Source organism: Triplophysa rosa, linkage group LG7 (assembly GCF_024868665.1).
Source record: "Triplophysa rosa linkage group LG7, Trosa_1v2, whole genome shotgun sequence".
Lineage (NCBI taxonomy): Eukaryota > Metazoa > Chordata > Actinopteri > Cypriniformes > Nemacheilidae > Triplophysa > Triplophysa rosa.
In genome coordinates, this window is record NC_079896.1 from 1,837,373 (window position 1) to 1,864,688 (window position 27,316).

The 27,316-nt window shown below is 37.1% G+C and overlaps 2 protein-coding genes across 3 annotated transcripts in view; both read left to right on the top strand.

Moving 5' to 3' along the window:
* Positions 1-21,719, top strand: part of LOC130556594 (potassium voltage-gated channel subfamily KQT member 2) — a 32,237-nt gene extending 10,518 nt beyond the window's left edge. Inside the window, exons 2-16 of one of the 2 annotated variants that reach the window (XM_057337758.1) lie at positions 801-891; positions 979-1,105; positions 1,439-1,614; positions 4,766-4,891; positions 5,295-5,405; positions 5,831-5,926; positions 6,978-7,072; positions 7,988-8,056; positions 8,303-8,332; positions 9,300-9,526; positions 12,047-12,094; positions 12,925-13,033; positions 13,875-14,006; positions 16,939-17,062; positions 17,144-21,719. In XM_057337758.1, coding sequence (XP_057193741.1) covers positions 801-891; positions 979-1,105; positions 1,439-1,614; positions 4,766-4,891; positions 5,295-5,405; positions 5,831-5,926; positions 6,978-7,072; positions 7,988-8,056; positions 8,303-8,332; positions 9,300-9,526; positions 12,047-12,094; positions 12,925-13,033; positions 13,875-14,006; positions 16,939-17,062; positions 17,144-17,878 — 2,296 coding nt within the window. In that variant the 3' untranslated portion in view covers positions 17,879-21,719. The remainder of the gene's footprint in view (positions 1-800; positions 892-978; positions 1,106-1,438; positions 1,615-4,765; positions 4,892-5,294; positions 5,406-5,830; positions 5,927-6,977; positions 7,073-7,987; positions 8,057-8,302; positions 8,333-9,299; positions 9,527-12,046; positions 12,095-12,924; positions 13,034-13,874; positions 14,007-16,938; positions 17,063-17,143) is intronic. The other variant, XM_057337760.1, reaches the window with a different exon arrangement.
* Positions 21,720-24,145: 2,426 nt separating this feature from the next.
* On the top strand, positions 24,146-27,285 carry arfrp1 (ADP-ribosylation factor related protein 1). The gene is made up of 7 exons (XM_057337764.1): positions 24,146-24,504; positions 25,227-25,314; positions 25,732-25,814; positions 25,898-25,979; positions 26,225-26,295; positions 26,425-26,525; positions 26,856-27,285. Exons 1-7 carry the CDS (start codon positions 24,412-24,414, stop codon positions 26,941-26,943), a joined length of 606 nt encoding a protein of 201 aa, XP_057193747.1. The 5' UTR covers positions 24,146-24,411; the 3' UTR covers positions 26,944-27,285.
* The last annotated feature ends 31 nt before the right edge of the window (positions 27,286-27,316 follow it).

A 27,316-nucleotide genomic window follows, 5' to 3' on the forward strand; every position in this document is an offset into this window, starting at 1 on the left:
GAGAGAGCGAGAGAGCGAGAGAGAGAGCGAGAGAGAGAGCGAGAGAGCGAGAGAGCGAGAGAGCGAGAGAGCGAGTGAGCGAGGGAGGGAGGGAGGGAGGGATGAACAGTATGTGCCAGTAATGTTGCAATTTGGACACTAAGATGCTGTTTGAAGGACAGGTTGTACTCATTTGTCTTTTTCCCCTCTTTCGGAGTATTAATTTAGAAATGCCATATAGATTTATATAGAGTACATACATACTGTACATATAGATTGAAGTGTAAATCACTTTCTGTGAATTTATTTATTTAATTTATTTCCTTACTAAATGTTCTTGATTGTGAATGAACTTTTAGTGCTTGTTATTTTTTATACGAATGACTTTCTGCTCCTGTTAAATAAATATATCTTTAGAGATCAAGAAGAAGTTTTAACTGATTGTTTCATCGGATTTTATTTTTTGGTTCATTTCTGCCTTTTGACACTATAAACTGCTAAGCTTGCTGTAAGAAACAATATAAATCTCATAGCTTCCATTATATCTTTATGAACCATCAGCTGTTTACCATTAAAACCTTTTTCTAGTGTGTTTTGGGTTTTATTCCAGTAGGATTTAATGGTGTTCTACTGGTTCCTTTCTGCTAGATAGCATTTCACAAATAGAACCCAACACATTACCAGCAGACACCCATAGAGACCATTATAGCTTCCATTGAAACCAATTCAATTCCCATTATAACCATTATTCATATTTTTCATCATGAGAATACTGTAGTACGACGTCTGTAATGTTTACCGTTTTTCTCTCATGATTTCAGCTTTCTGCTGGTCTTCTCGTGTCTGGTCCTGTCTGTCTTCTCCACCATCAGAGAATATGAGAAGAGTTCAGAAGATGCCCTCTACATACTGGTACATTAACTTACCGTAGCCGATGAGATTGATTTAACATGTTTTTATGTGCTGACTGAAGCTATCGTGACGTGTGTGTCCATGTAGGAAATTGTAACCATTGTGGTTTTTGGAGTGGAATACATCGTGAGGATCTGGTCTGCGGGATGTTGCTGTCGATACAGAGGATGGAGAGGGAGACTCAAATTCGCCCGGAAACCTTTCTGTGTTATCGGTGAGTATACGTCTAAATAAAGATTTACGCTTTGACTTTTTTATTCTTCAGTGGGACACAAAAGAAGATATTTTGAGAAATGTCTCGGTGGTTTGCGTTCATACAATTGAAGTCAATGGGGTTTAATGTTGTTTGGTTACAAACATTCTTCAAAATATCTTCTTTTGTGTTCTGCTTGAATACAGTGACATGAGAATGAATAAATGATGTCATGTTGGGCGAACAATCCGTTTAAATCTGTTTAGCTCGATCTCAGCATTAGTTTGCAAACCCTTGTATGGACTTTGGTTCACAGGGGAAAATAAGGTATTCATCTGCCAAATGTTTTTGCAGACATCATGGTGCTGATCGCGTCTATCTCAGTGTTGGCTGCTGGAACGCAGGGGAATGTGTTTGCCACCTCCGCCATCAGGAGTCTCCGGTTCCTCCAGATTCTCCGGATGATCCGTATGGATCGACGTGGAGGAACATGGAAACTCTTGGGATCTGTGGTCTATGCTCACAGCAAGGTAACTGAGGAGAAACGGTTAAAATGAGTAAATGAAAATGGATTAATACCCTTCCAAAAAGATTGCAGTCATATTTTCCAAAAGTATCAACTTACTTTCAGATGTTTCTTCTAGAAGCGCGAAGGGGAAATAATTCATAAAGAGTGTGGAGTTTGAGTTCATATTGAGATCTTCAATAATATTGACTTCATTCATTTTTCTTTATTTCGGTTCTCACAGCTTTCCACAACAAAGCAAATACATGTTAACCAAAAAATGCGTAGGCGGAAGCCTTTACTTAAGCCTGCCCTTTATACATAATTATCTGATAAGCGACACTACTTCACCAATTAGTATTACGAAACAAAACAATATAAATCCAAAAAAAGAAGAAGAAAAACTATTGCCAAGATAGGCTCACATTTTCCAACCCAGATGTTACTTCAATCATATAATTAATACATATTAAATCATATAATTCTTTATCATCTTATCTCATTTTGACTTACATAATTGCAGTTTGCACAATTTAAATTATACGAACTTTAGCCTACTAAGTAGCAGTAAATTACCGTAAACTTTATACATTAACTGAGCGGTGTAGAAATGAAGCATACAATTCAATAAACAATGTATTTGTTGGTTCGTAATAATCAACCAGTTTTACAATCCTTATTGGGGTTTTTTTGTAACATTTATATTGAATTTATATTAGTTTAGTATGTATGGCCCCACACAATAAATAGTGTATGGAAGTATGAGTGCGCAATACAATGTTTATAATATGTTTTCATTTAAAATATGTTTTTACTATTGCGATGGATTTAGACATTTTAGTTTTTACATCATTTATATGTGATTTCCAACATCATTGATTTATGTTACTTTTGATTGCAGCCTTGACAATTCTGAGCTCAGTTTGACACATTGTTGACATCTCTTCTCAAACTATAACGACACATTTGTGAGATTTCCTAGTCTTTTTCTCCGGAGAAATATCTGAGACGCAGATGAGACTTAAGCAAAGTTTCTACTTGTGCTCTATTTAATCTCATTGGGAGAAAGCTCAAAGATTTGATCGTATTATTTGGATGGTAAATCATGTTCATGGTTGTTTTACGTGAGTCGCTGGGACTTGACACATCTCAGTTAATGATGAGTTGGCAGAAAGAGTTGCGTGTATCTCCTGCATTGCTGTGCGAGTCTATTTTTAGCTGCGCTGCTCCATCTTACGTGATTCCTCTTTCAAAACGCACAGGAAAATATTCTGTTTTCTTCAAACGAAAACATAGTCCGTCTGAAAAAAAACAGACATAGAAATTGCACATTGACGGTAAGCATGCTGAAATATTAAAGCATTTCAACACTGGCACGTTAGCAGGGTGAGTGATAGTTTGATAAATAATTAATGCTGTATAAATGAAACAATAGAGAAGTATAGGTTACGTGTGTTGTTTTTGGGTAGATAAAGAGCAGATGATTTCAAATTCTTTATCAAACAAACAAGCTACGTTTGTATGTGTTTCCAACAAAGCAAAGGCGTTTTACACGGCACAGCCCACCTGGAGGTTATTCCTTTTCTTTAGTCATTGGTGCACACAAAGTGAACAGAGAACATTCTCAGAACATCGGCTAACGTTCTCTTAACGTTATAAAAACGTTGTTGCTGTAACGTTAAAAGAATGTTTTTTAAACATTATATGATGTTGCTAAATGTTCTAAAAACGTTTCATAAATGACTGGGAACGTTAGCAAAACATTTGTGAAAGCCGCAAAATGACTTGAATTTGGGAACCGCTCCAGATGTCCCGCTGAGATGGTTGGCATAACTGCTGCCTATTCAGCATCCCGGGCGTCCTTGGGATTCACCATCTCAACCTTTCATTTCATTTCGGTTCTGTCGAGGACCCAGGGCTTCATTGTGCATCAGCTTGGCACAAACATGAAGGCCATAACAACATACCCATGATGTCAACCCTTAAACTACACATCTATGGACACATGCTGTTTATTCACTGACCATCTGGCCGACCACTTAGTAGTTTATATGTGTGAAATAATCACGTTTAAGCACATTTCTTCTTTAAGGCTCAGTAAGATGCTGTTTGGAGTTCTTTCGGTTGCAGTGGTGTTGCGTCCGGCCCGTGTTTAAGCTCGTGTGCCCTTTCTCAGTGTCCTCAGGGAGTCTGCGAAGAAATGCGAATGATTTAACCTCAAACAAATGAGGAATGAATACTAACATGACCCTGATGTCATCATCGCAGAACCACAATGGCCTGGCTAACCTTCTAAAGCGTCATTATATGTACTAAAAGGCTTTTTGTCACGTTGTTGCCAAGGTGTGCGTGCATGTGCATAGTTTTGTTAACATTTGGCAACCCGTTTTACTACGTTGCTGGAGTGTGCTACGGTTTACCTATGTAGTTTATTTTGGTTTTATTAAAAAAGTAAAATCTACAAAAATAAAGGCATGACTGGAGAAATTTGTTTTGTGCGACACTTGATGATGAACTGAATTTGCAGTGGTCTTGCTCCTTAAGAAAATTGGGCATGGTTTTACAATACGCACCGTTTAACCATTGTATTTGAATTATGAAAAGTCATAATAAATCTGTCAAAAAAGGGGTACATTTTTTATTGCACTGAAAAAAAACAAGAATTTATTACTAAACATGTTTGTCTTGTTTTTAGCACAAATATCTATTTTTTTCATCAAGATACATTTACTTGACAAGTGACCTGAGATATTTAGTTTTGTTTCATGAGACAAGTTAGTGTTCTTAAATTAAGTTTATGTTTAAAATCTGCCAATGTGGTAAAAAAATACTAAATTCACAGTCAAATGGTTTTAATATCTTAGGATATTTTGGTAGAAAATAAAAACTACACTTTCTGAAGAAAGAAGCATTTTCATCAGTATTTAAACATATGTTGGCGTACCATAGATTCGACCGATCTAAAAACGTCTGATTTGGAACACTTTAGCACCTGCTTAGCAACACCCTGGCAACCACCCACAGCACTTCAGCATTGGGTTCAAGTCTTGTGCTATTTTATTCTTGCACAACAATTGGAAGAAATCAAATCAAATGTCTAAAAGCATGTCAAGTGTGTTTATCTAAACGATTATTTTACGGTCAAGTCATGTTTTTACTGTATGTGTCCGTGACAGGAACTCATCACTGCCTGGTACATTGGTTTTCTGTGTCTGATCCTGGCATCATTCCTGGTGTATCTCGCTGAGAAAGAAGACAATGTGATGTTTGAAACATACGCTGATGCTCTCTGGTGGGGTCTGGTGAGTTCTTTTACACTTATACACTTCAACACAATGTACTGCGTCCGCAGATCTCTTGTAATGCAGTCTGGATCAATACTATTCCATGAGCTGTAACACCAGAGTGCCATCACATTCAGAGGGGTTTCAAATATAACAATGTTTAAAGACGGAAAAACATCTAGTTATTGTATTCGCTTTATGTTCGCTTCCACTTTCTGGTTTGATGAATTCAGGATTTTCCGGCAAACACACAATCTTTACTTGGACCTTTTCCAGAAAAGAGTTCGACCTCATCAGCCAATCGCTGTTCATGTATTTTAACCAATCAGATGAATTGAATTCCCGTGTGAGAACAGACCCGGCTAATGAGTGGCTTAAATGGTTTCATGGGTAACTGACAGATTTCATTAACGTTCCTCAGATCACTCTGACCACGATCGGATACGGCGATAAATATCCCATAACCTGGAACGGACGGCTTCTCGCGGCGACCTTCACCCTGATCGGCGTGTCCTTTTTCGCTCTGCCCGCTGTGAGTCTCCGGGGATCCGAGGGGAAACGAACAAATAATGTCAAACAGGAGTATTTCTTGGAAATCTGACGTAGACGCATGAAGTTTAGTATGAGTCATATCAGCTGCTTGATGTGTTTTTCCTTCATAGCCATCAAATATTTATTTCAATGTTGATCTGTAAAATATGATTTATTTACACACTAAAAAACTGAAGGTAAATACTGTTATTGTTAACAAACACCTGAAGAACTATAGCGATAAGACTAAACGTGTTCTGTCAACCAAAAACGATCATTCTGATGGGAACAGATTGAGGCTGTTAAAGATGGACGGGCAGTTTTATTGGACCCAACGGCAAAAAACATCATTCTAGAAAAATATATCAAATGGTAAATGACACGGTGATCTGAGGTCCAATCATCATCATTTTCCACCGTCCGCAGGGGATCTTGGGTTCTGGCTTTGCCTTGAAAGTCCAGGAACAGCATCGGCAGAAACATTTCGAGAAACGCAGAAATCCGGCTGCTGGCCTCATTCAGGTAAGATGGGTTTCTTCTCATCGTCCTAGTTACAGTCACCTGCACCAGTTCCAAATCAACAGAGAGAAATCAAGAAACTGGGTGTTCTGAAGAAGACTTAAAGGAACAGTACAGTTCAAGATATTTTAAAGAACGTTGATAACCAAACAACACTGAACCCAATTGCCTTCCATTGTATGAACACAAAACCACCGAGACATTTCTCAAAATATCTTCTTTTGTGTACCACACAGCTTTTGAACAACATAAGGGGAATAAATGATTACAGAATTCTTATTTTTGGGTGAACTGTTTCTTTAAGATCAGCCGCAGTATTAAAGGAACAATTCACCAGCAAACCATTTATTCATATTGTTTTATAATGTCTTCCGATGTGTTGTGTTCTCTTATTACACGGCTCGTTGGAATGCTCGATTCTGATTGGCCGGTCGCGACATTTGCAAGTTCGTTATTCCCAGATAACAACCGCTCAAAACTAATAACACACGGTAACCCGGATGCAGCAAATCATTTTGACAGTTTTTATACCATGGTCATTTGCCAAGTTAAAGCTTTTATGGATGTTTACAGTGTCATTTTACATCAAACAGGTGAAACTGACGGTTATTTTGTCAGTTAATTTCAAATGTAATCAAACTGACTGGAGCTACCCGTGCGTTAAAGGCTTTTAATGCACACCTTCCAGCCAATCAGAATCCAGTATTCAAACACACCATGGTATAATAACATATATGACATTATGTTTACAAATGATTAAACCAAATTGCCAGTTCGTGACGTCGTTTCTTACCTTAAAACCAAAAGTGAACGGCTTTTCCTCGCGGAAGGTCTGCGTTCTGTAAAAATGAGCTAATCAAATATTTCAAAATCACAATTAATGTCCAGTTTTTTTCTCATGTGGCAAGTAGCCGTGTAATAAGCGAGACAAGCAGCCGGCTGTTATTGTGAAATAAGCCCCTTCACACTGTCGGGGATTATTTCTGCGATAACAACCGGCTGCCTGTACATTATTCCTTACATATCATCATGCTGTGTCATGTGATCTCTTTAGGCTGCCTGGAGGTTTTATGCGACCAACCTGAATCGCACAGATCTCTACTCGACGTGGGATTATTACGAGAGAACGGTATCCGTACCCATGTACAGGTATGTATGCCTTTAATCCATCTTCCCCCGCCTCGCTCGAGCGCTCGTATTCCTCCCGGGTGTCAGATGAGATCTCTGCATCGATCCACTCTCTCTGACCTTTCAGACTCGTTCTTTCTGCACGTTGTGAAGGTCAACACTTCTGTCTGTTCATTCCAGCATCCATTTGTCATATTTTACACACACGTCACAGTTTGATATCACATGTTTGACCAGCAGGTCATTCATGTTGCAGCTGTGTTTTCGTGTTGCGTCAGTTTGTACAATATTTGCTTTCAATGCCCTCTCGGATTCAATTAAACCATTAAATATGAGGAATATGTTACAAATTTGACAAAATACTCAACTTTAAAAGGTATTTATTGGACACAATTTGGCTAAATGGCATAGCAGGGAATATGGGATTTGTTCTAAAATGCATAAAAACATTTTTTTACAAGAAATAAAGCAAACATCGAGCAAAATCGTATCTGTCACAATTATTTGTTGATCCTCTCGAGTTGTAATATTTTAGTCATTGTTCGGGGCATTGTCTCAATAAACTTTGCGCATTTGTTGGGTTTATGTTTTTCGCTAAGCTGAGCTTTGGTTTACATTTAAATAACATAAATAACCTTTTCAAAGCATCTTTAATAATATGACTATTTGAAAAAAGATTGAAGATGTGATTTTGGCCACCACTGTGTTTTTAATGGTCCGGATCAAAAGAATCAAGAGACCTACAATTGTAAACACAGCACCTAAGTGTCCAAAAGTAATTAACCATAAATGTCCGAAAAGTTACAAGACAAAACATATTTCTCTCTCTGTCTCTCAGATTTAATTAGATTCATGAATGGCACACTGATTGTTTTTGTGGATGTTTCTCAATCTACATATGCATCATCACACAGCACTTTCTGTGATCTTCTCTAGACTCATTCCTCCTCTGAACCAGCTCGACCTGCTGAGAAACCTGAAGAGCAAATCTGGACTTTCCTTCAGGTAACATCCCGCGGAATCTACATAACATGAGTTTCTTATTGAATCTCTTGAAATACATCGATTCGTTGCATTTCAAGTCATTTTACACAAATAGCCTACATTGTGTAAGCAATGAAAATGTCCTCCAGTTAGTATAAAATGACCCACATTCAGTATAACTGGATGATTTGAAGTGTTAATGAGCATGTGTTTGACGGCGTGTCATCACATGTGTTAATAAATGTATGATTTTGTTGTTCAATGCAGGAAAGATGCTCAACCTGAACCGTCTCCCAGGTGAGTCTCAGTATATTCATTCATAGTTCACAGAGAATGACGGTGAATCTTTGAATTATTTTTACCCTGAACATCTTATTTCATTGATGTTTGTACATGGATCACACCAGTGGTTTAAGTTCCGGTCCAGCTGGTGTAAGGCAGCTGTGTTATGAATAATTGATCTGTCTGATGATTTATGTTCAGTGGCACATTATTTATGTGAATGTGTGTTTGTCTTGACCTTGTTTTTAAGCAGATGTGTAGCGTTCAATGAAGTCAAACGCACATAAATATTTCCACCCATCTACAAGATTCAAAGCATGTTTTGTTCAGTGTTTTTCTGCATGACATAATTTGGAAACACTTTTATTATCACATTTTTATAGTGTTTAATAATGCATAACAGTTTTGTTGTAGTTGTAATAATACAATTCATTTTCATTGGAAAAATGTTGGTTTTGATTGAAAATGTATGGGTTGTTTTCTGGAATTATTATTAGGAAATATTAGAATCTTTGTTTTTAATATTTAATAAAAGTGGTGTTGTAGACAAATAATTTGCAAATATTATTATATGTTTTATTACATTTACTTATAATTTATATATTACATATATTTTTTATTACAAAACTGTAAATGTAGTATTTGAATTAGTATTTTAGTAATTTAAGTGTTTATTGTTTTTGTAATGTTATTTAAAAAAATTCTAAGTAACGATTTACTTTTTTATTCATAAAAAAATACTTTAGTTAGATTTATTTTTATAAGTCACCTTTTATTTAAAAATTTCCACAAAATAAACTGAGTGAGTAATTTAATTTCAATTTAATTTAAATAATAACAAAAAAATACAGTATGTTTTAAATTTCAAATTCCTTCATTTTAGTTCCTCACTTTCTACGAATTTAAATTCACACAATTCTATCACAGATTCATCCACAGATTTCCAGCCTTTAACATCTCAACCCTCATGTTTTCTTCACAGTCAGAAAGTGAGTCTGAAAGAGCGCGTGTTCTCCAGCCCGAGAAACTCGGCTAATAAAGGGAAGAATTCTCCTCAGGGTCAGCAGCCCGTGCGTCGCTCGCCCAGCGCAGACAACAGCATTGAGGACAGTCCCTCTAAAGTACCCAAGAGTCTCAGCTTCTGTGACCGCAGTCGTGCCAGACAAGCCTTCCGCTTTAAAGGGGCGGCGTCACGCCAGAACTCGGAAGGTAAGTGAAGTCACCCTGTTTCTGCCGAGCAAACCTACGCTTCTGTATTTGTACATATCCGTGTAGGTTGTTCGGTGTATAAACAGTCCATGCACATCTTTTTAGATGTATTTGACAATAACCACAGTTTGCTTGTAGGTTCAGACACAAAAGTTTATTAACAATCACCACTATATAGCCACGAGGAAGTCATAGAGCAGTGGTTCTTAACCTTTTCATGGTCGCGCCCCCCTGTAAACCCATTTAAAGAACTGGCGCCCCCCCCATACTGTACATTGAAGATAGATAAGATAATGTAAAGAATATGTTAGATGAAGTTTATAAATATAAACTATATATAAAGAAGCAGAAAATGCCTGTATATGACAGATTGATCTCAAGACATCAGGTTATTATGTAACAACCCTGCTGATAAAAACAAAAGAAACCATCACAGAAATTAATGCTTTCCATTAAAATACCATTATGAATCATTAGATTTTGCATAAAACCATTACAGAATTGTAGTGTTTTGGGCATTATTCCAAAAGGATTAATCTGCCAGAGTTTCATTGATCTTAAAACGAGCGAGAGTTTATTCGCAGTTAATTATACAGACGCGGTGTGGAGCTTTAAACAGCCGTCCAAGTTCAGAAAGATATGAAAAGGCACTTTATTTACACGCCGCTCCCTTCACATGCACTCTGAACCCATCGGGAGAGAGAGAGACTTGCGCTTAATTAATTACAGTCTGAAAGACAGATTCATTAAGTAGGACTGGGTGTTTTAATCCCCAGATTTCAGCCAAGTTTAATTGCCCAATAAGACATGTAGGTAACACTTTACATTAAGGTTCTCTTCACAAAGCATTTGTAAATGTGTTCATTAATGATTAATAAGTCATTTACAGATGCATTATAAAGCAGTTATAACTGCGTAAATTAAAAGGGGGATTCTAACGAAATACCTGCCAAATAGTGAGCCATTTTTAACTCACTTGTTATAAATGCTTAATAAGTGTATTTATTCATTATTTATTTGCAAAATAGGCTGTCAGACTGGAGACTGTAGGGTGTTATGTTGGTTTTTCTTATTATTGTATATTTCATAAATGGTTCACATGAATCCACTATATTAAGGCACGCTTTCATGGTTTGCTAACATTTATAACTCTTAACATTTTTTTTCAAGTTTGGTGTTCTGAAGTTGTGAATGAATACTTCACAGGCATCCACTTTTCTTTAAAGTGCCATTTCACGGGCTGTCAATACTTCTAAATATATGATTCACATCAGAGATGTAGCCTTGTGAGCAAGCATTCTGTTTCTACAATAAATAATAACTAAATGTTTTCTGGTTTTGATGAACTATTGGAAGTAATTGAATCATTAATAAAACATCGTAAACAAACAAGTTTGCAACAACCTTTGTGCATTTAGTGTTAAAACGTGATCAAAAGCTTGATGAATTTATCTTGGTAAGCAAGAAAAAACTGCTTTGGATAAGCATCACGATCTGAAGGCATTCTGGAGGGCACCGGAAGACATTGGGAATGGGATCACGTCAGCATCATGGTTTGAAAAGTGACCTAAGATATGAAATATACAATAATAAGAAAAACCAACATACAGTCTCCCGTCTGACGGCCTATTTTGCAAACAACATCAAGATAATAATGAATCTGCTTTCGAGTCAAATAAATAATGAATAAATACATTTATTAAGCATTTATAACATGTGAGTTAAAAACGGCTCACTGTTTGGCAGGTATTTCGTTAGAATCCCCCTTTTAATTTACGCAGTTATAACTGCATTTGTAAATGACTTTTCTTTTAACTAATAGATTAGTGGATTTATTTCAATAGACAGCCATGTTTTATTCACGGAAAATGAAAATAATAAAGATAGAATCGGCTCTATACATCAGGATTCTTGTTCTGTATTGCATGTTATTCGTGTAGTGTTGTTCTGTGATCGGGAATGTGTTTGATTTGTAATTATGAAGTATTTCATAACATTTCGAGTCACGTGTTGTTTTGCTAAATATTTGTGGATGACAGACGTATGTGTGAAAAAACGTTGAAACAATTTTTTTTTGTCAGTGATGAACTGATTATTTTATTAGCTAATCTTTGTAACTAAATTGAATAATTGGCTTGCTAGTTTTATGATGTTATGGTATAAATTATCTCTGTAGATATATAATCTAACATACCAATCATAACATTCGGACTGAATCAGTTGAGTGTGTGTTGGAATATTGCAATATTTTTATGAGAAAGTTGTAAGTTTGTGCTTTGGTTATACTTTCCACAAAGTGCAAAAAATTAATTGACTTTAAAACTGTACAACTTCAGCATATATATGTAACCAGTTTTATATGTTTCTGAATCTTTATTTGAACAGCATGTTGTGGAAAGTGGGCCTTTGTAATCCATATGTGTGTGTGTGTTTATGATTTCTCCCTTCGTTCTTCTGAATGAATATGGATCCTGATGTTGTCTTCTCCGTTTTCTTCTTTGTTGGGTGCTGATGGTAAAGTGCTCATTGAGATGCAAGAGGAAGATTTGAGACACAGGAACTCCCCAGGTCAGGCAACCCAGATGGGCAGCAAACTTATTCAACCTGTACCACATCAAATCCAATATACCCACACCAGTCACAACTGAACTATCAGTCTGGATATGTGCTGCAATATTGCTTTTGAAAATCAGAATTTGTTCACATATTTAAAGCTGAGATCGGTAACCTTTGACTCTCTATCGCCATCTCAGTTTCAATCATAAAAGTGCAGGTTACTTTATGCACTCACAGTATCTCTACCCGTGTTGAAGTTAAATGACATCAATTTACATTTTCTCCAAGCCAACAGCTCAACATATGAATCATTATTATAAGCTCTTCCTTTTGATCTGGGCTGAAATAAGAAGTGTTTTTAATATATTTAATCAATCATTTTTGCTTATTCACCCAACAAAAAGTTACAGATTGCAGGTTTAAAATGTGAATTTTGTTAAATTATTTAAGGATGACAGGAACAAAAATGTTCAAGTCAATTTCTTATGATATACAGATAATTTCGTAGATTTATTGATTTCTATAAACACTGCAACATTGAAACAATTTATTATGAAAGGTAAGTTGTTGTTTAGCATCTAACGTGAACCAAACATTCAAAACAAGTGATGAGTTGTTTATGTATGTTATTCATTTAAAGCCACAGTACGTAAGACTTTCTCAGAACTGCTGGGGTAAATCTAGAAAATGGTTTTAAACGCTGCTGTGTTTTCCACTATTAGTCACAAAGCATCCGTTTTATTAAAGTATATTTTTGCTTGTTTCCTGCTCGTCGGAGGTAGATGGATGTTTAGGGGGTTTGTTCATCTGGAGTTCTTCTGTCCATGTGTTGTGTTTTATAGAAGCCAGTCTTCCTGGAGAGGATATTGTTGATGACAATAAAAGCTGCCATTGTGAGTTTGTCCCTCAAGATTTAACGCCGGGACTCAAGGTCACCATCAGAGCCGTGTGGTAAGCAACGATAAAAAAAAGAAAAGATGTTATTAATAATGACAACATACCAGTCTGCATGACATTATTTGTCCTTAAATTGTGTATTTTCTGAATGCAAGTTACAAAACTTGAATGATTTTGTCACACGCACACATTCATTACTTAGATCCATGAGCTCTTATGCATGTGATATTATGAAGGTGTGAATCAACAGATAAACCCAGAGAAAATACACGAATGTTTAGTACACAGTTCATGTGTGAGCTTTAAAAATGTGCAGGTTACGTTTCACCCAAAAATCAAGAAATGTACCCCATCCACACGGCAAAAGAAAAAAGTGTCTTGTTTTCCAATGCAATATCTAAACAAACAAAAACAAGATCTATTTACTGTACTTAGGCAGAAAATGCTAAAACATCTTGTTTTCGGAGAAACCTGACAAAGTATATACAGTATATGTATTTTTTTTATTAAAACAAGAAAGCTTTTTTTATTAATTTTCTTCCCATAAATCACAAAATGTAGTTCGGTTACACTGAAATCAATACACACATTTTTTTAATCATTTTGCTTCCTAACAAAATATATATATATAAGCTGTTTCGAACTGACCTGGAAATCAACTTTAATACGATACACTGTTCTTTTTTAGTTTGTTATTTGATTTATGGTTACATTATTTTAAGAAATGGAAAAATACTTACAATCAAGTATAAAAAAAATCGAACTGCTCAACCCCCCCCCCCCGTCATTTTCTGTCCACTGATTTTGGGGTGAAAGTGATCCAGACTCGTTCCTTTATCACTGTCTTGAAATCGTTTGCTGTGTCTAACTAAGTGTGAATTCTTTCTCTCTGCAGCATTATGAAGTTCATGGTGTCCAAGCGAAAGTTTAAAGAGAGTTTGCGGCCGTATGATGTTATGGATGTTATAGAGCAGTACTCTGCCGGTCATCTTGACATGCTGGCTAGGATTAAAAACCTTCAGTCCAGGCAAGAGCCGATATACAGTCTCCTCAAATCTTTCCTCTCCTCTCCTCTGATCTCTCCTCATACACTCGCTGTCAGACAGCAAACTTACGGCTCGCTCTTATATTGTTTTTGCATGTTTTCTGGATATCCTTCACTCTTTCGGTAGTCACATCTTTCAAAAGCAGAACTATCTTCACATTTGCATACGATCTCTAACCACCTCACTATCATTACTTTCAACATAATGTGTGTTTATTCTGTACGTGTTTAAATAATTATTTTAGCTCTTAAAGCTGCACCTCTTACGGCTTATATACACTCATATGAAAGAAAAATCACAGTTGCGATCTCTTTATTTCTCTTAGACATCAATGAGATTCAATGAGGAGCAAATTCTCATCTGTGTCTCACATGAGTTTCAGAAGAGATCTCAACAGAGCGATCAAAAATCTCATCAGATTGAGCCAAATGCAGAATCTTTTACCTCCACATTCATTTCCTCAGGGCTCTCACATTTTTCATGTTTCGGGAAACGCTCCCTTGCGAATGAAATAACGTTATAAAAGAAAGTGATCGCACACATATGTAAATATATTCCTGCTTTCCGTGAGCGTGTGTAGCAAACATGATGACATACTTTCAGCACACGTCGACCCTCTGACATCACTGTAGGTGTGGGGCTTTTATCATAATACATCACCAAACAGCTTTTTCGTTTCGCTTTCTTTCATGAAGTATGTCTGGAATATATTTGTACATATTGAATCCCTGTGCCTCTTGAAAACTGTGTCTGTGTGTTGGTGTTTCTCCGTCTCATGCTGATGTGCTCATGGTCCTAGTGTTTGCTCTGGTGGTCCGTGTCACGTCCTTCTGCATTGTGCTATCCTCTACTCTATTTGCTTCGCCAGGTTAGATATGATATTGGGTCCCCCGGGTCCCAGCACCCCTCGCCAAAAGAAGCATTCAAGCAAAGGAACCAAAGAGTCGCCTCAGTTCTCGACTAGGTTAGGACGCCCCAGACTGCATCTCCCGGGCCTCTCTCTCTCTCTCTCTCTGGATGTGCTGAGACAAATACAGACATCTAGTTTTGTTTCAGACTACATGACCAGTAGAGCGTCAAGTCAGTGGATCAGTTACAACAAACTCGATGTCCAGAATATACCAATCGTTCGTGAGATTTAACAAACGCTGGACAAATACATTTTATCGGTCAGTGTTTTTGTCTTTTGTCGTGTCAAATTTTCTTCACATTTTTTTAAAACCAGATAGATTTACTTGAGAGTCAACACGAGTTGAGAAGACGTGTTTTCAGAGAATGTGCATTGAACCAAGTTTGTCTCTTACATTGGCAAGTTGTTTTCTTGTTGTATGCAAAGACCTCCCCAGATGTTGGTACATTCCTGCCCACGTGAAAAAATACTGTAGTACACTTCAGTATTTACTATGGTAAATTGTTGTATACTACATTACTATACTTTGTCAGTCTATATACTTTGACAGTATTCTGTAGTATTAACTATAGTAAATAAAAAACTGTAGTACACACAGGAGTATACTTGATATATAATATAGTATAGTTCAAAAATACTATAGTAAGTAGGATTTTTACAACAGTTTACTATAGTAAATGCTAACGTATACTATAGTATTTCTTTATGTGTGTAGAATCCATTTTACAATATCGTATTATTCAAGATATGTTCTCTGCAAACAAGTCTTACTATCTGGCACAGTTTTACTGTTGTTGAGACATTATTACTAGAACACATGATCAAAATAAGCCTACATCTCATGATGTTTTTTTGCAGTGGACCAGCATTAAAACCGGCAATACTCTTCAGGGCCAGATGATTCTGGTGTTTATAAACTTGTTTGTCGTAACTGAGGTATTTGAATAAAAAGCAGTGATATGAGTTTCACATATTGGTGAACTACTAGTCATGTAGCTGAACACACACTGGTTAAGCTAGTTTGCCTGCACCGCTGTATGAATATGGGTAGTTAAGAGCGATAAGCAGCAAATGGAGATTTTTTTATTTGTGTTTCGTTACACATGCATGTTGGCATGGCGTTTTTACAGCATGCCGAGAGTAATGCGCAGCAGCTGACTTAGAATGTCTAACACAATCTCATGACAATTCAAAACTATTTTATGAAGTGGTTCATTCGTATAAAGTTTTAGTATGCTATGCTTTTTGCGCCAGTGGGTTTAGGGGTGGGGCTTAATTATTTTGTGTTGTGCAATTCACATGATACGAATTAGTCACCCCGTAAAATAGTTATGAATTCATGTGAGATTGTGCTTGAATATCAGAATTCTAAGAGTATTTAATCTGTTTTGTTTTACCTTAGTTACATTAGTGGCGTTTTCTCGATCCAGCGGCTCTACACAGCACTTATTTTACATTTTAAAATGCAAAATGCTTTTAAATAGTTTCAACGAATTCGATGTTTTAATGAAGATCTTCTATAGATGCCTCTGACAGACTCCTGCTAGTGTAGCACATCAATGGAAATTTTGGATAATGTGTCAAAGTGAGGCCACAACATTTTGCATTGACATGTTATTCTAAAATAAAAGGCAAATATTGACAAAAAAAAATGTCAGCCCGGTGGGCCCCTTTCGTCCTGTCCAATCCGCTCTGAATATCTGTGTGTGGACACACCCACTCATTATCATACCCCTCCCCCTGCATGCGTTCATTTATATCTCTCTCTGCTTTGCGCTTACGAAATGAAATTACATCATTCGCGTCTTTAAATGAACAATATATAAATCTTTTCCATTAATATTGGTTTATTATTGTTCAGGTGACTGCCAAATATGTTCAATGTTTGATGTATGACTGAAATCACACATGTTCCTCTTGAAACAGTGTTCTTAGATGTATGGGCGCTGGATAAGTTATAAAGTTGTATTCTAGATGTTTGCTCTCTTTAAATGTATTATCAGAGTGGATCAGATTATCGGTCGAGGTGCTCCGATAACAGATAAAGACCGTCCTAAAGGTACCACCGAAACAGAACTGCCCGAAGACCCAAGCATGATGGGAAGACTCGGAAAGGTGGAGAAACAGGTCAGTTATCTGTCTGTTATTCATACAAAACACCGATAAATATGTCCAAGAATGACACAAGAATACGTTCGTATCGTGCAGGTGATGTCTATGGAGAGAAAACTGGATTTCCTGGTTAACATCTACATCCAGCGGATGGGAATTCCACAGTCTGAGACGGACGCTTACTTTGCTTCTAAAGAGCCCGACCCGGCGCCTCCGTACCACAGCCCGGTGGACCACATGGAGAAGAGCGGCTCCATCACCAAGATCATCCGTTCCAACAGCTCCGCCGGCCCAAAGATCTTCGACCCGCCCCCCTCCACCTGCATCAACCACCACTGTCCGCCGTCAACATCCTGGCACGCACAGACCCTCCCGAAACCCAGCCAAAGGAGAAGCCAGGGCACCTCCCCCGCGGGCGACCCATCTCTAGTGCGTATCCCGCCACCCCCGGCCCACGAGCGCTCCTCTGGTGCGCACCACGGCAGTTCTCGAGGTCATTCACGGGGGAGGGGCCGCGGAGTGGAAGACGGACACCCGTTGGCTCTTTCGCAGGAGCAGCCTGGTGAGGAGAGTGACACCTCCATATCCATCCCCTCGGTGGACCACGAGGAACTAGAACGCTCCTTCAGTGGCTTCTCCATCTCTCAGTCCAAGGAGAACATAGAGTTTCTCAACAACGCCTACTTCAGCGGCGTATCGCGCTGCACTAAAGTGAGGCCCTACATCGCTGAGGGAGAGTCGGACACGGACTCTGACCTGTGTGCTCCGTCGCCTCATTCTGCCACCGGCGATGGTGCCTACGGAGACAGAGGATGGTCTGTTCCCAAGTAAGCTTGGTAGAAATGTCATAAAGCAGGATTCAATCCAACAAGAGCAGCGTCTGGAGCAATGGACACGCTAGGAAGCCATGTGAGTGGTCATGCGTGTTTAAGAAGCAGCGTTAAATCTCACACAGCCACCAAAGTCTGAGAATGTCTGCTACTGAAGTCTGGACAGGAGTGACTCGAGAACTGAGAAACACTTGCTTTATTCATCCGTTCATAGAGCGACGGAATGTGACGTGAGGAGGAAGGAAATAACGTCTTTACCATTTCATACGTGGTGCATTTTCATCTTTACAAACATGTTAACTCTCAAGGATTTACATATTGTCGATGTTTGTCATGTTTGCTAAAAGAACAGTCACCAAAAAATCTATGTTCAGTCACTGTTCACTCGCTCAATACACGGTTATAGTCACAACAAACTAAGTTATGAGGTTCGGATTTTTATTTTCCGTTTTTTTTTAAATAATACGAGTAAGTAAACAACGACAGAATTTGATTTGAGGTGAACTGTTTCTTTAAGACACGTCGCTGTAGTTTCACGTCGCTGTAGTTTCACGTCGTCCATGTTCGCTTCTGAATGTACTTCACGACAGCTTGTGAATTTTTAAAGGTGTAACTTCTTTAAGCCAGGTCAATCAACGACTATCACAATATTCCTTCATTACACTCACGTCAAAGGGTTACGAAGTTTGTACAAAATATAAACACTTTCTCTCAAGTTTACACTTTTTGAATACACCCTGGATTAATAATCTGCATGGTCAATTAAAAATACGTAGAAGAAATGTATATTTCCTACCGCAAATTAACGGCTTTGTTAACGGTTTTTTTGTTTTTCTTTTCCTAAAGACAATAAACTTCCAACGCAATTTCTATAAAGGACAAAAATGTACATAGAAACTATTTCCGTAACGACAAAATTTCATTTAAAAGTGAAATGTGTCTACGATCATTCTTATAGATGTATAAGCATCTTATTGTCACTTGCGATGTCATGCGTCATCTTCAAACATTGTGAAGGCAAGTTGTAAGATAAAGTTAAATATCTTAAACTCGGTGTGTCTTTTGAAATCAATGTAGTCACTCAACACACAACACTGTGTCTTTTTGCCTCATGAGTCTCGTTCTAATGTAATTGGTGTTCGGTTGCCTTTATTGCTTGTTTATCGGTTGAAATCATACTGAAGTATCGTTCAAAATGACTGTACGACTGTACAGTCTGCTGTCACGCTGTCCAACTACAAAATTTGCATCTTTTTACAAATATCAGCGATCACACAGACGGCACCTGTCCATCTCCAAAGGTGATTGTGTAGTTTTGCACCATTGTGTCTTCCATACGGCCTACGTTTCAATATTCACAGCCGTTTCTTTCTCTCACAAACCCTTTATGCTGTTTTAAAGCTTCACACTTGAATATTCTGGATCACGTTTAAGCACAACCTCAACAAAACAAGTTTCATTTTATTTATGCGAAATTATGATTTCGTTCTTTTGATGAAATTGGGACGCAAATGTGGTTAAAGCAGCAGAATTACTTGAATTCAAACTATATGATTTACATCAACTCAGAAAACTTTAGTAAAAGCAACTTGATACAAAATCATGTGTAAACAGATCTGATTAGAAATGAATGATTGTTTTATTTGAATTTTTAAAGGTCCAGTGTGTACTTTTTTGGAGGATCTATTGACACAAATGCAATATAATTCACATAACTACGTGTTCAGAGGTGTATAAAGACATATGTTTTTATTACCTTAGAATCTACATACAGCGCGGGTCCCATCGCATGGAATTCACCCTGTTGAAAATACGTTTATGTCTTTCGGCAAAGAAGCGAAAACGTGATGACATCTTTGTACTGAGAGAGCCACCTTGGTGCTTCGAAAAGGAGAGGAAAGGCGTGGATTGAGTGTCAATTTGCAACCTCACCACTAGATGCCGCTAAATTTCATACACTGGACCTTTAAGAATTCTAAACAAAAGTGTCCAAATTTACCATATTACTGCCATCACAATACAGAAATATATGGATTGAGTTCGCCGCACATTTACAGTCAGTGATGTCTGTAATAGTGTTTGAATGTTTTCATAGCTGCCTTGCCTGGTTTTACATTGTTTTTCCCAAAGGTTTTTTTGTATTTTGCTAAATTGCTTTTGATATGTTTTGTAATGCTGTCACCGTTTTGTTTTTATTTTTCAGTTATGTATAAATGTTTTGATATTCTTTGTGAATATACTCAATGTGAATGTATTCTAAAATGCTGTCATTGGGGCCTACATTGTTTTCACTGTGCAGACTCACGACATTCATGTTATATCAGTTTACATTTTTACATGCGAAACAAAACACTAAAGCAAGTCTTTATTTTGATTTTTTCAGCCCTTCGAAATGACCAGCAGGTAACCAGCAAAACTCTCATGATAGTCCAGCATAAACCAAACTGGGCCGGCATGGAAATTCTGACGTTTTTCACAATATAAAAATTGTTTAAAGCAAAAAAGTTCATTAAAAATGAACAAAAATGGTGCAGATTTCATGGGGAATGTCAGCTGGATGTCATTCAATACGTAAAGATAAGCACAAAGTAATCTGCAATTTTATGTTTCAAACAGAGATGGCGACAGAGAGGCAAAGATTACAGATTGCATTTTTAGAGTTATCAGAATTATCACGATGGACCAAAACATTTTTTTAAACTTAAAAATGAATTTGAAGAGTAAATCTTAGCATAGCACGTCTCAGAAACCAAGGTGTCCATGTTTGTTCTCTCCAGAAAGACGCACGAATCAAGAATTTACAGTAAGCAGAACGTCACGGCCCGCTCACGTTACGAATGCGGCATGCCTTAAATGATCCCCTTTTGTGTTTAGAAACACTTACGTGATTCACGTCGACAAAAGTTGTGTTTTCCAACAGCTCGGCTCTCAGCGAACCTACGCCATACTTTCATCAGAGCCATCACAGCACTCCATAACTGCTGTTTCTCACAAATGATAAGCTCTGTTGTCTTTTTCTTTTCACGAAAAGTAAATGCTTGCTGGCATGTTCTCAGCCGCTGAATGCCATATATATGTATAAATATATATAGCTTTTGATTATTATGTAGCATATCCGTTGTGTAGTCTCTCAAATCCGTGAACTCATGGGACGTGTACAATAAACTTTGTATATCAGAATGTTCAGCTACAGCTGTGTCCTCATTCTGTTATCACAGTTTCTCCTTCACTGTCATGAAATACTATCTCGCAGCACTAACGTAGAATCAATCCAAATGTATTTGTCTAACACTTTTCACAATACAAATAAATCGTTGCAAAGCAGCTTTACACAAAGAACGATGCCATACGAAACAAAATACGAACCTGATGATTCCATTCATGACGATATGATCTGTTAACAATATAACTAGAGAATATCAGACTGAAAGAATCAGATTCACTTGAAATGAATGAATCTAGTTATTTTTTCCGCATTCACATCATCACAAACTGTACATTTTGTGAAGTCTGAGTCCATGTTTCATTCTCATTTTTGAAACCTGAAATTAAATATCAGAAAATTATAACAGTGTAATGTTTACTCTACTATGGCATTGAAATATGGTCTGGTCAAACCTTTGTTTGAGGTTTACAATATTTTTAATATACTTCAATCTGTCTTCTCTATAAAGCTTATATTACGCAAATATTTTCTGTTGGATATTAAGTATGCAAATATAAAAAAGTGATGGATTCACTTGGCATCAGAAGTGAACCGAACCAAAGTGCCCTCACATTGGCTGTAGGCCTACTGCAATTGCAGGAGCCTGAAAACAAAATAAAACTGTGATATCAAGATCTGTGATGGACATTATGTGCGTTTTGTTTCACGTCAAACTATGATGATGTGAACCTGAGGATTGATTGATGGATTGATTTATTTGACATAAAATTTAAAACATAATACAAACAAGCACAAAAGACTAATTCATACACATTTGAAAACTGTCGAGGATAGCATACACAAAAAAGCAAGAGGCTTATTTCCATTTTGGTCCTTGGTATTTAAAAATGGACGAACAAATCGTAAAGGGAGTAAAATCAACATCAAAGATCAGCAACTCGCATAGTAACTTCTAAAACCATTATTGAAAAAGCCATTTTTGAACTTCTCTTCTAAAAATACTTTCTATTTGAATCTGTTTTATACAATCAGGTAATTCATTCCAAGCGAGTATACAGAAAATACTTCCTGAACCTAATCGAATATATATTATTGTTCCTTGCCCTTGTAGAATGACCATGAACATCTCTCACAAAAACATAATAGTCGAACAAATACTTTGGAACATTTTTCTGTAATATTTTAAACACCATCATCAACTTAAGTAAAGTTACCCTTTTATCTACTTCTAAAAACCCAAGTTCCCTAAAATGTTCTTTGCTCAAATGCATTTGTGGATGTAAATTCAGAATAATTCTACACTTATTTTGAGCAGACTGTAATTTACTTTTAACTCGTTTCGTAAGAACCACCATACCAAAATGTTGCAGCATAATCATAATGTGCTTGCACTTAAGCACCAGCTAACATTTTTAAGGTGTTTTATCTAAAAATGCAGCCTGTCTTGCTAAAGTTTTTATTCGATTACATATCTTTAATCAACTACAACAACCATGTTTTCTCCTGTCAATTTACCATCCAAAAATACATCTCAAATACTTCGCTTCTTGTTTAGAAATAATAATTAAATCTTCAACCTTTACTTCTAATTTAGAACATTTTCTCAATTTAGCCACAGAACCAAATAAAATAGCTTCAATTTTCCCCAAATGTAAAACAGCTTATTATAAATAAACCATTTGGATACTTCCTCCATCTCTTTACTTAACTCACTTTCAACTTTTTCTTTCATTTCATCAGTAACAATTATTGCTGCATCATCAGCATATAACATAAAGTGATTAGAGCAGGCCATTTTTAAATCATTAATGTACAATAAAAAAAGCAAGGGTCCCAATACACTTCCCTGTGGACACACCATTTAAAGCCACCATTTGACACCTATTTGAAAGATAGGGCTTAATCCATTTACATACCTTAATATCGAAACCCATAGCTTTAACTTTTGGCAGATGACTTGATGTTCACTGAGCAAACTGAGGCAGATATTACAGGAAACTGTATCGTCTGATGGGTCCAGAGGTCCCAGGTGATGTCTTTGGTGTCATGTCTTTTCTGCAGGGAATGTGTGACGGTATTCCTGAACATATATGGTCACAACATTTAATATGAAAAGAAGCATTAGTTCTTAAGATGTTTAATATAAAACTTAGACAAACGGCAGTTGACTCTCTGACACGCAGAAGTTTTGGATCTCAACTGTTTAATACAAAGCTCTGAAACTCTTTTGTTCTGCACAACATGGATTTGTGGACATTGTAAGTGCCGAGGGAAAAGCTGAGCTGAAAGTGCTTCTAAAAGTTTTTGAGGACAAAAAAAAAACAGAAAGTGAGAAAAACATGAAGGACACTCAGAACCCGAGAGATTCTGGACAGCTTTTACAAAACGTTTGAAGATCTTCTCTCTTTGGAGGTCAAGATCTGCTCTTATGCTGACCGGTTAAAGTGGGAATTATCGAATTTCCGAGAGCATTTGAAGGCAGCATTAGGGTAAAGAACAGCATCACACATCTAACAATTAAACATCTGTTGTATGTATGTGTAATATATTTTGTTTATGTAATTTTTCACAATGACAATTTGGGGGTGAATGTCATAGTGTTAATAAACCTAAGAAATCTCCATTTGCGTCAAAATATCATTTTCATTACATTTAATTTAGGGATGAAACCGTTTTCATGAGATTACTCTAATAAATCAAAAGGGTCCTTCGTGTATTTACGAATGACCTGCAGCACTGTTCCACATTTATAATAAAGTATTAGGATACCTGAGAGAACAGTTACTTGAGATACTAAAATCCCATTTGGCTACTACACAGTAGTCTATTTGTTTTACAAATGATCTCACTTCTGTTTTAGAATAGCAATGAATATAAATTCTGAAATGTAGTTACTGTGCGCTTAAAAATTATATATGCGTCACCGTAGCAAAGCTGAAAAAGAACCTCGTTTCCCATAATGCTCCGCAAATTGCCAGCAACTTCCCAAGTGTTTACCTGTTCGACCTCAAGCGGCGCTTGCGTAGACCGATCGGCATGTGACCTCAAAGTATCGCGAGAACGTTCTATGGGCTGTGCTGGGCTTTCTAACCGCTCTCGCGATACTTCGACGTCATACGTCGATCGGGTTACACAGCGCCGCAGGAAGTCGAACGTGTTTTATCAGCATGGACTGAAAATACTGGACACCAGATCACTCTTAATATTTCACCTTGACCTTTGACTTTATATACAGTCGTATAATCGAGTTCGTTATATATTCTAGTCCTCACTGGAGATTTGTTTAGCGTTTATGTGTCAGTTAGCGCTAAAGCTAAGCTAACTGCAGACGGATGTGATGCTAGCTGGTAAACAGCCCTGACTCGAGCATGTACACTTTATTATCGGGTCTGTATAAATATGTCTTCCAAAAGGATGAATACTGCATCCTCATCCTGGGACTGGACAATGCTGGAAAAACGGTAAGACTCGTAATGTTAGTTAAACTCCGGATACAATGCTGTTGTCGAATTTAGCAACAGTTCTAGACGTCATCACTAAAATGTAATGTCGCATGCTGTTTATGTAGTGAACGTACTAGAGTTTGAGACGGTGTTAAGTATAACAAGTGATTTCTTGATATGAGAAACCCCCAAAATGCTGTGATTTACTCGCTGTTATGGTGACAGTGCCATCTACCCACTTTGGAAAATACTGTTTACTGTCGTGAACTGTAGTTAAATTCCTAGATGCAATATTTTTACCATAGTAATTATTAAATTGTACTACAGTATTCAGATTGATGTAGTATGCATCAGCAAAGTACAGTAAAATGTACTGCAGTTTACTATAGTAAATACTTAAAGGTCTACTACAGTCATTTTCATGTGGGTATGCAGGCAGAAACTAATTTAGTGTTTCTCAACCAGGGGACCGGGGTCCACTAGATGGCCCCAACAAACTTCCAAGAGGGCCGCAAGATGACTCTGAAATGTAAAATAAAGCAAAACAAACATTGATACAAAAGAAGCGGAACTGACAATATTTCTTAGTGTTTGGAAATCGGAGGAAAGGGTGCTTCGAATATTGTTGAAGACATCGAGATTGAAGAAATGTTGAGATCTTAATTCTGTCCACGTTGTAAAAACACTTTGATCTCTGTAATGCTGGTTGTCTTGACATTTGTTTGTGACTTCTTGTATAGACCTTTCTGGAACAGACAAAGACAAAGTTCAGCAAGAACTACAAAGGAATGAATCTGTCAAAGATCACGACCACAGTGGGCCTCAACAGTGAGTAATATATGCCGTGAAACTAATAAAATCGTAATTTTTTTGGACATTCATACACGCTCTTCATTATGTGATACGGATTGACATTTTAAGATGTCACTTTATCACCACTTTACATAATGTGTTATTTTATCATTACCTGCATTACATTCTTTAATTATACAATTATTTCATATTCTTAAAGCTTTTAATGCACTTTGTTTATCCCTTTATTTGTACTGTATATTGACTTTTCTTATTGTGTATTGTTTATTCCCATTATCCTATAATTGTATATTCTTTAAATCGTCTTTGTAATTCCTTGTATAGTCTACCCTTCTACCCCGTCTTAAGAGGAACATAGAAAATAAAACTGTTACATCGAACACAAATATCTTGATTTTGAGCTTTGTTTTGATGTGATGTCTGTTTTCACAGTTGGCACTATTGATGTGGGAAAAGCCCGGCTGATGTTTTGGGATCTGGGAGGGCAGGAGGAATTACAGTCTCTCTGGGATAAGGTGATCAGTCACATTCATCACGTGATTTTGTGAAGTTTTTTTTCATGATTTGAGCTCACAGTGTTGTTTTTGTGGTGTTTCAGTACTATGCAGAATCTCACGGTGTCATTTATGTCATCGACTCCACTGATGAGAGGAGACTGGGCGAGTCAAAGAATGCTTTCGGTACATTTTCTTGCTTTTTACATGCTGCTTCAGTTTGTCATTTTTTTTATTTTTCAAAACTACATTTTAGGATGTATGTGTAAACCTGATTTGAGATTAAACGAACGGATCTGTCTTTTACATATCGGCCTTTCTGATTCACTATGCAGTTTTAAGTTCGTATCAATGAAATGTTGGTGCTTCCGAATTAGGGTTAGACATACTGTATGTAAACATCTGATGTGAAATGAGTTTTGCTCTTTCAGAAAAGATGATCAGCAGCGAGGTTCTTGAAGGTGTTCCTCTTCTTGTGCTGGCAAACAAACAAGATGTGGAGGTATGAAGTACAACACACACGGACATTTACGTTTTAAAGTCACGTCTACCGCTTATAAACAAGCATCTTACGCTTTGACAACTGAGAAAGTCATAAGCGTGATGGGTTTCTTCTTGCTTTGTGTCTCAGAACTGTCTGTCTGTTCCTGACATCAAAACAACGTTCAGCGACTGTGCTCCCAAAATCGGTAAACGTGACTGTTTGGTTCAGCCCTGCTGTGCTTTATCAGGGTATGTGTGACCTCATTCAGCTCGTCAATTATTCGGTGTTCTGCATGGAGCCTGCTGTGTACAAGCACTCTGAGCAAAGAATAAGAAAATATGGTGCTGCAGTTGTACTGAAAACCAGTGGTTATTTTTATCTCATATATAGGATCATATATGATTATAATCGTATATAGAATGATTACCGTGTAACTGCTGTTTGTGTGAAATGATGTTTTGATCTGATTAGATAAGAAAAATAACTTCAAAATATTTCAAGTTACTACGACTACATGGCATTGAGTTATAAGTCGTTGTAGGGTCATTATGTCAGTTTTCTCTTGTTGTGTCTTTCAGGGAAGGGGTGGACGAGGGCATTGAATGGATGGTCAAATGTGTGATCCGGAACATTCATCGCCCACCAAGACAAAAAGATATTACATAGAACGACCCCTCTGGGGGGATGGTTGTAGGTATAGTTAAAGGTGTCTGAAGTGCTTTCCTGTCAATTCAGAGACTTGATGGATGAATCTACAGTAGTTCAACTTGCCACCTCACAGAAGATATAGAAGAAACGTGACTTTATATTTGAGCGATACTGGAACAGACGGTGTGTTATATCTATGTCATGATATTTGTATTCTAAGCTGACATGGTTACAGCTATTTTCTCTTCGCAGACTTTTTCACCTCTCGCGATTCAGCGATTCATTGGTGTATTAAACGCAATGAAGTTAAAAACAATTGAATCTGCTTTGGTTTTGCACAATCGAATAAATGATTTTTATTGTAACCAAAATATACACTTGTAATTTCATT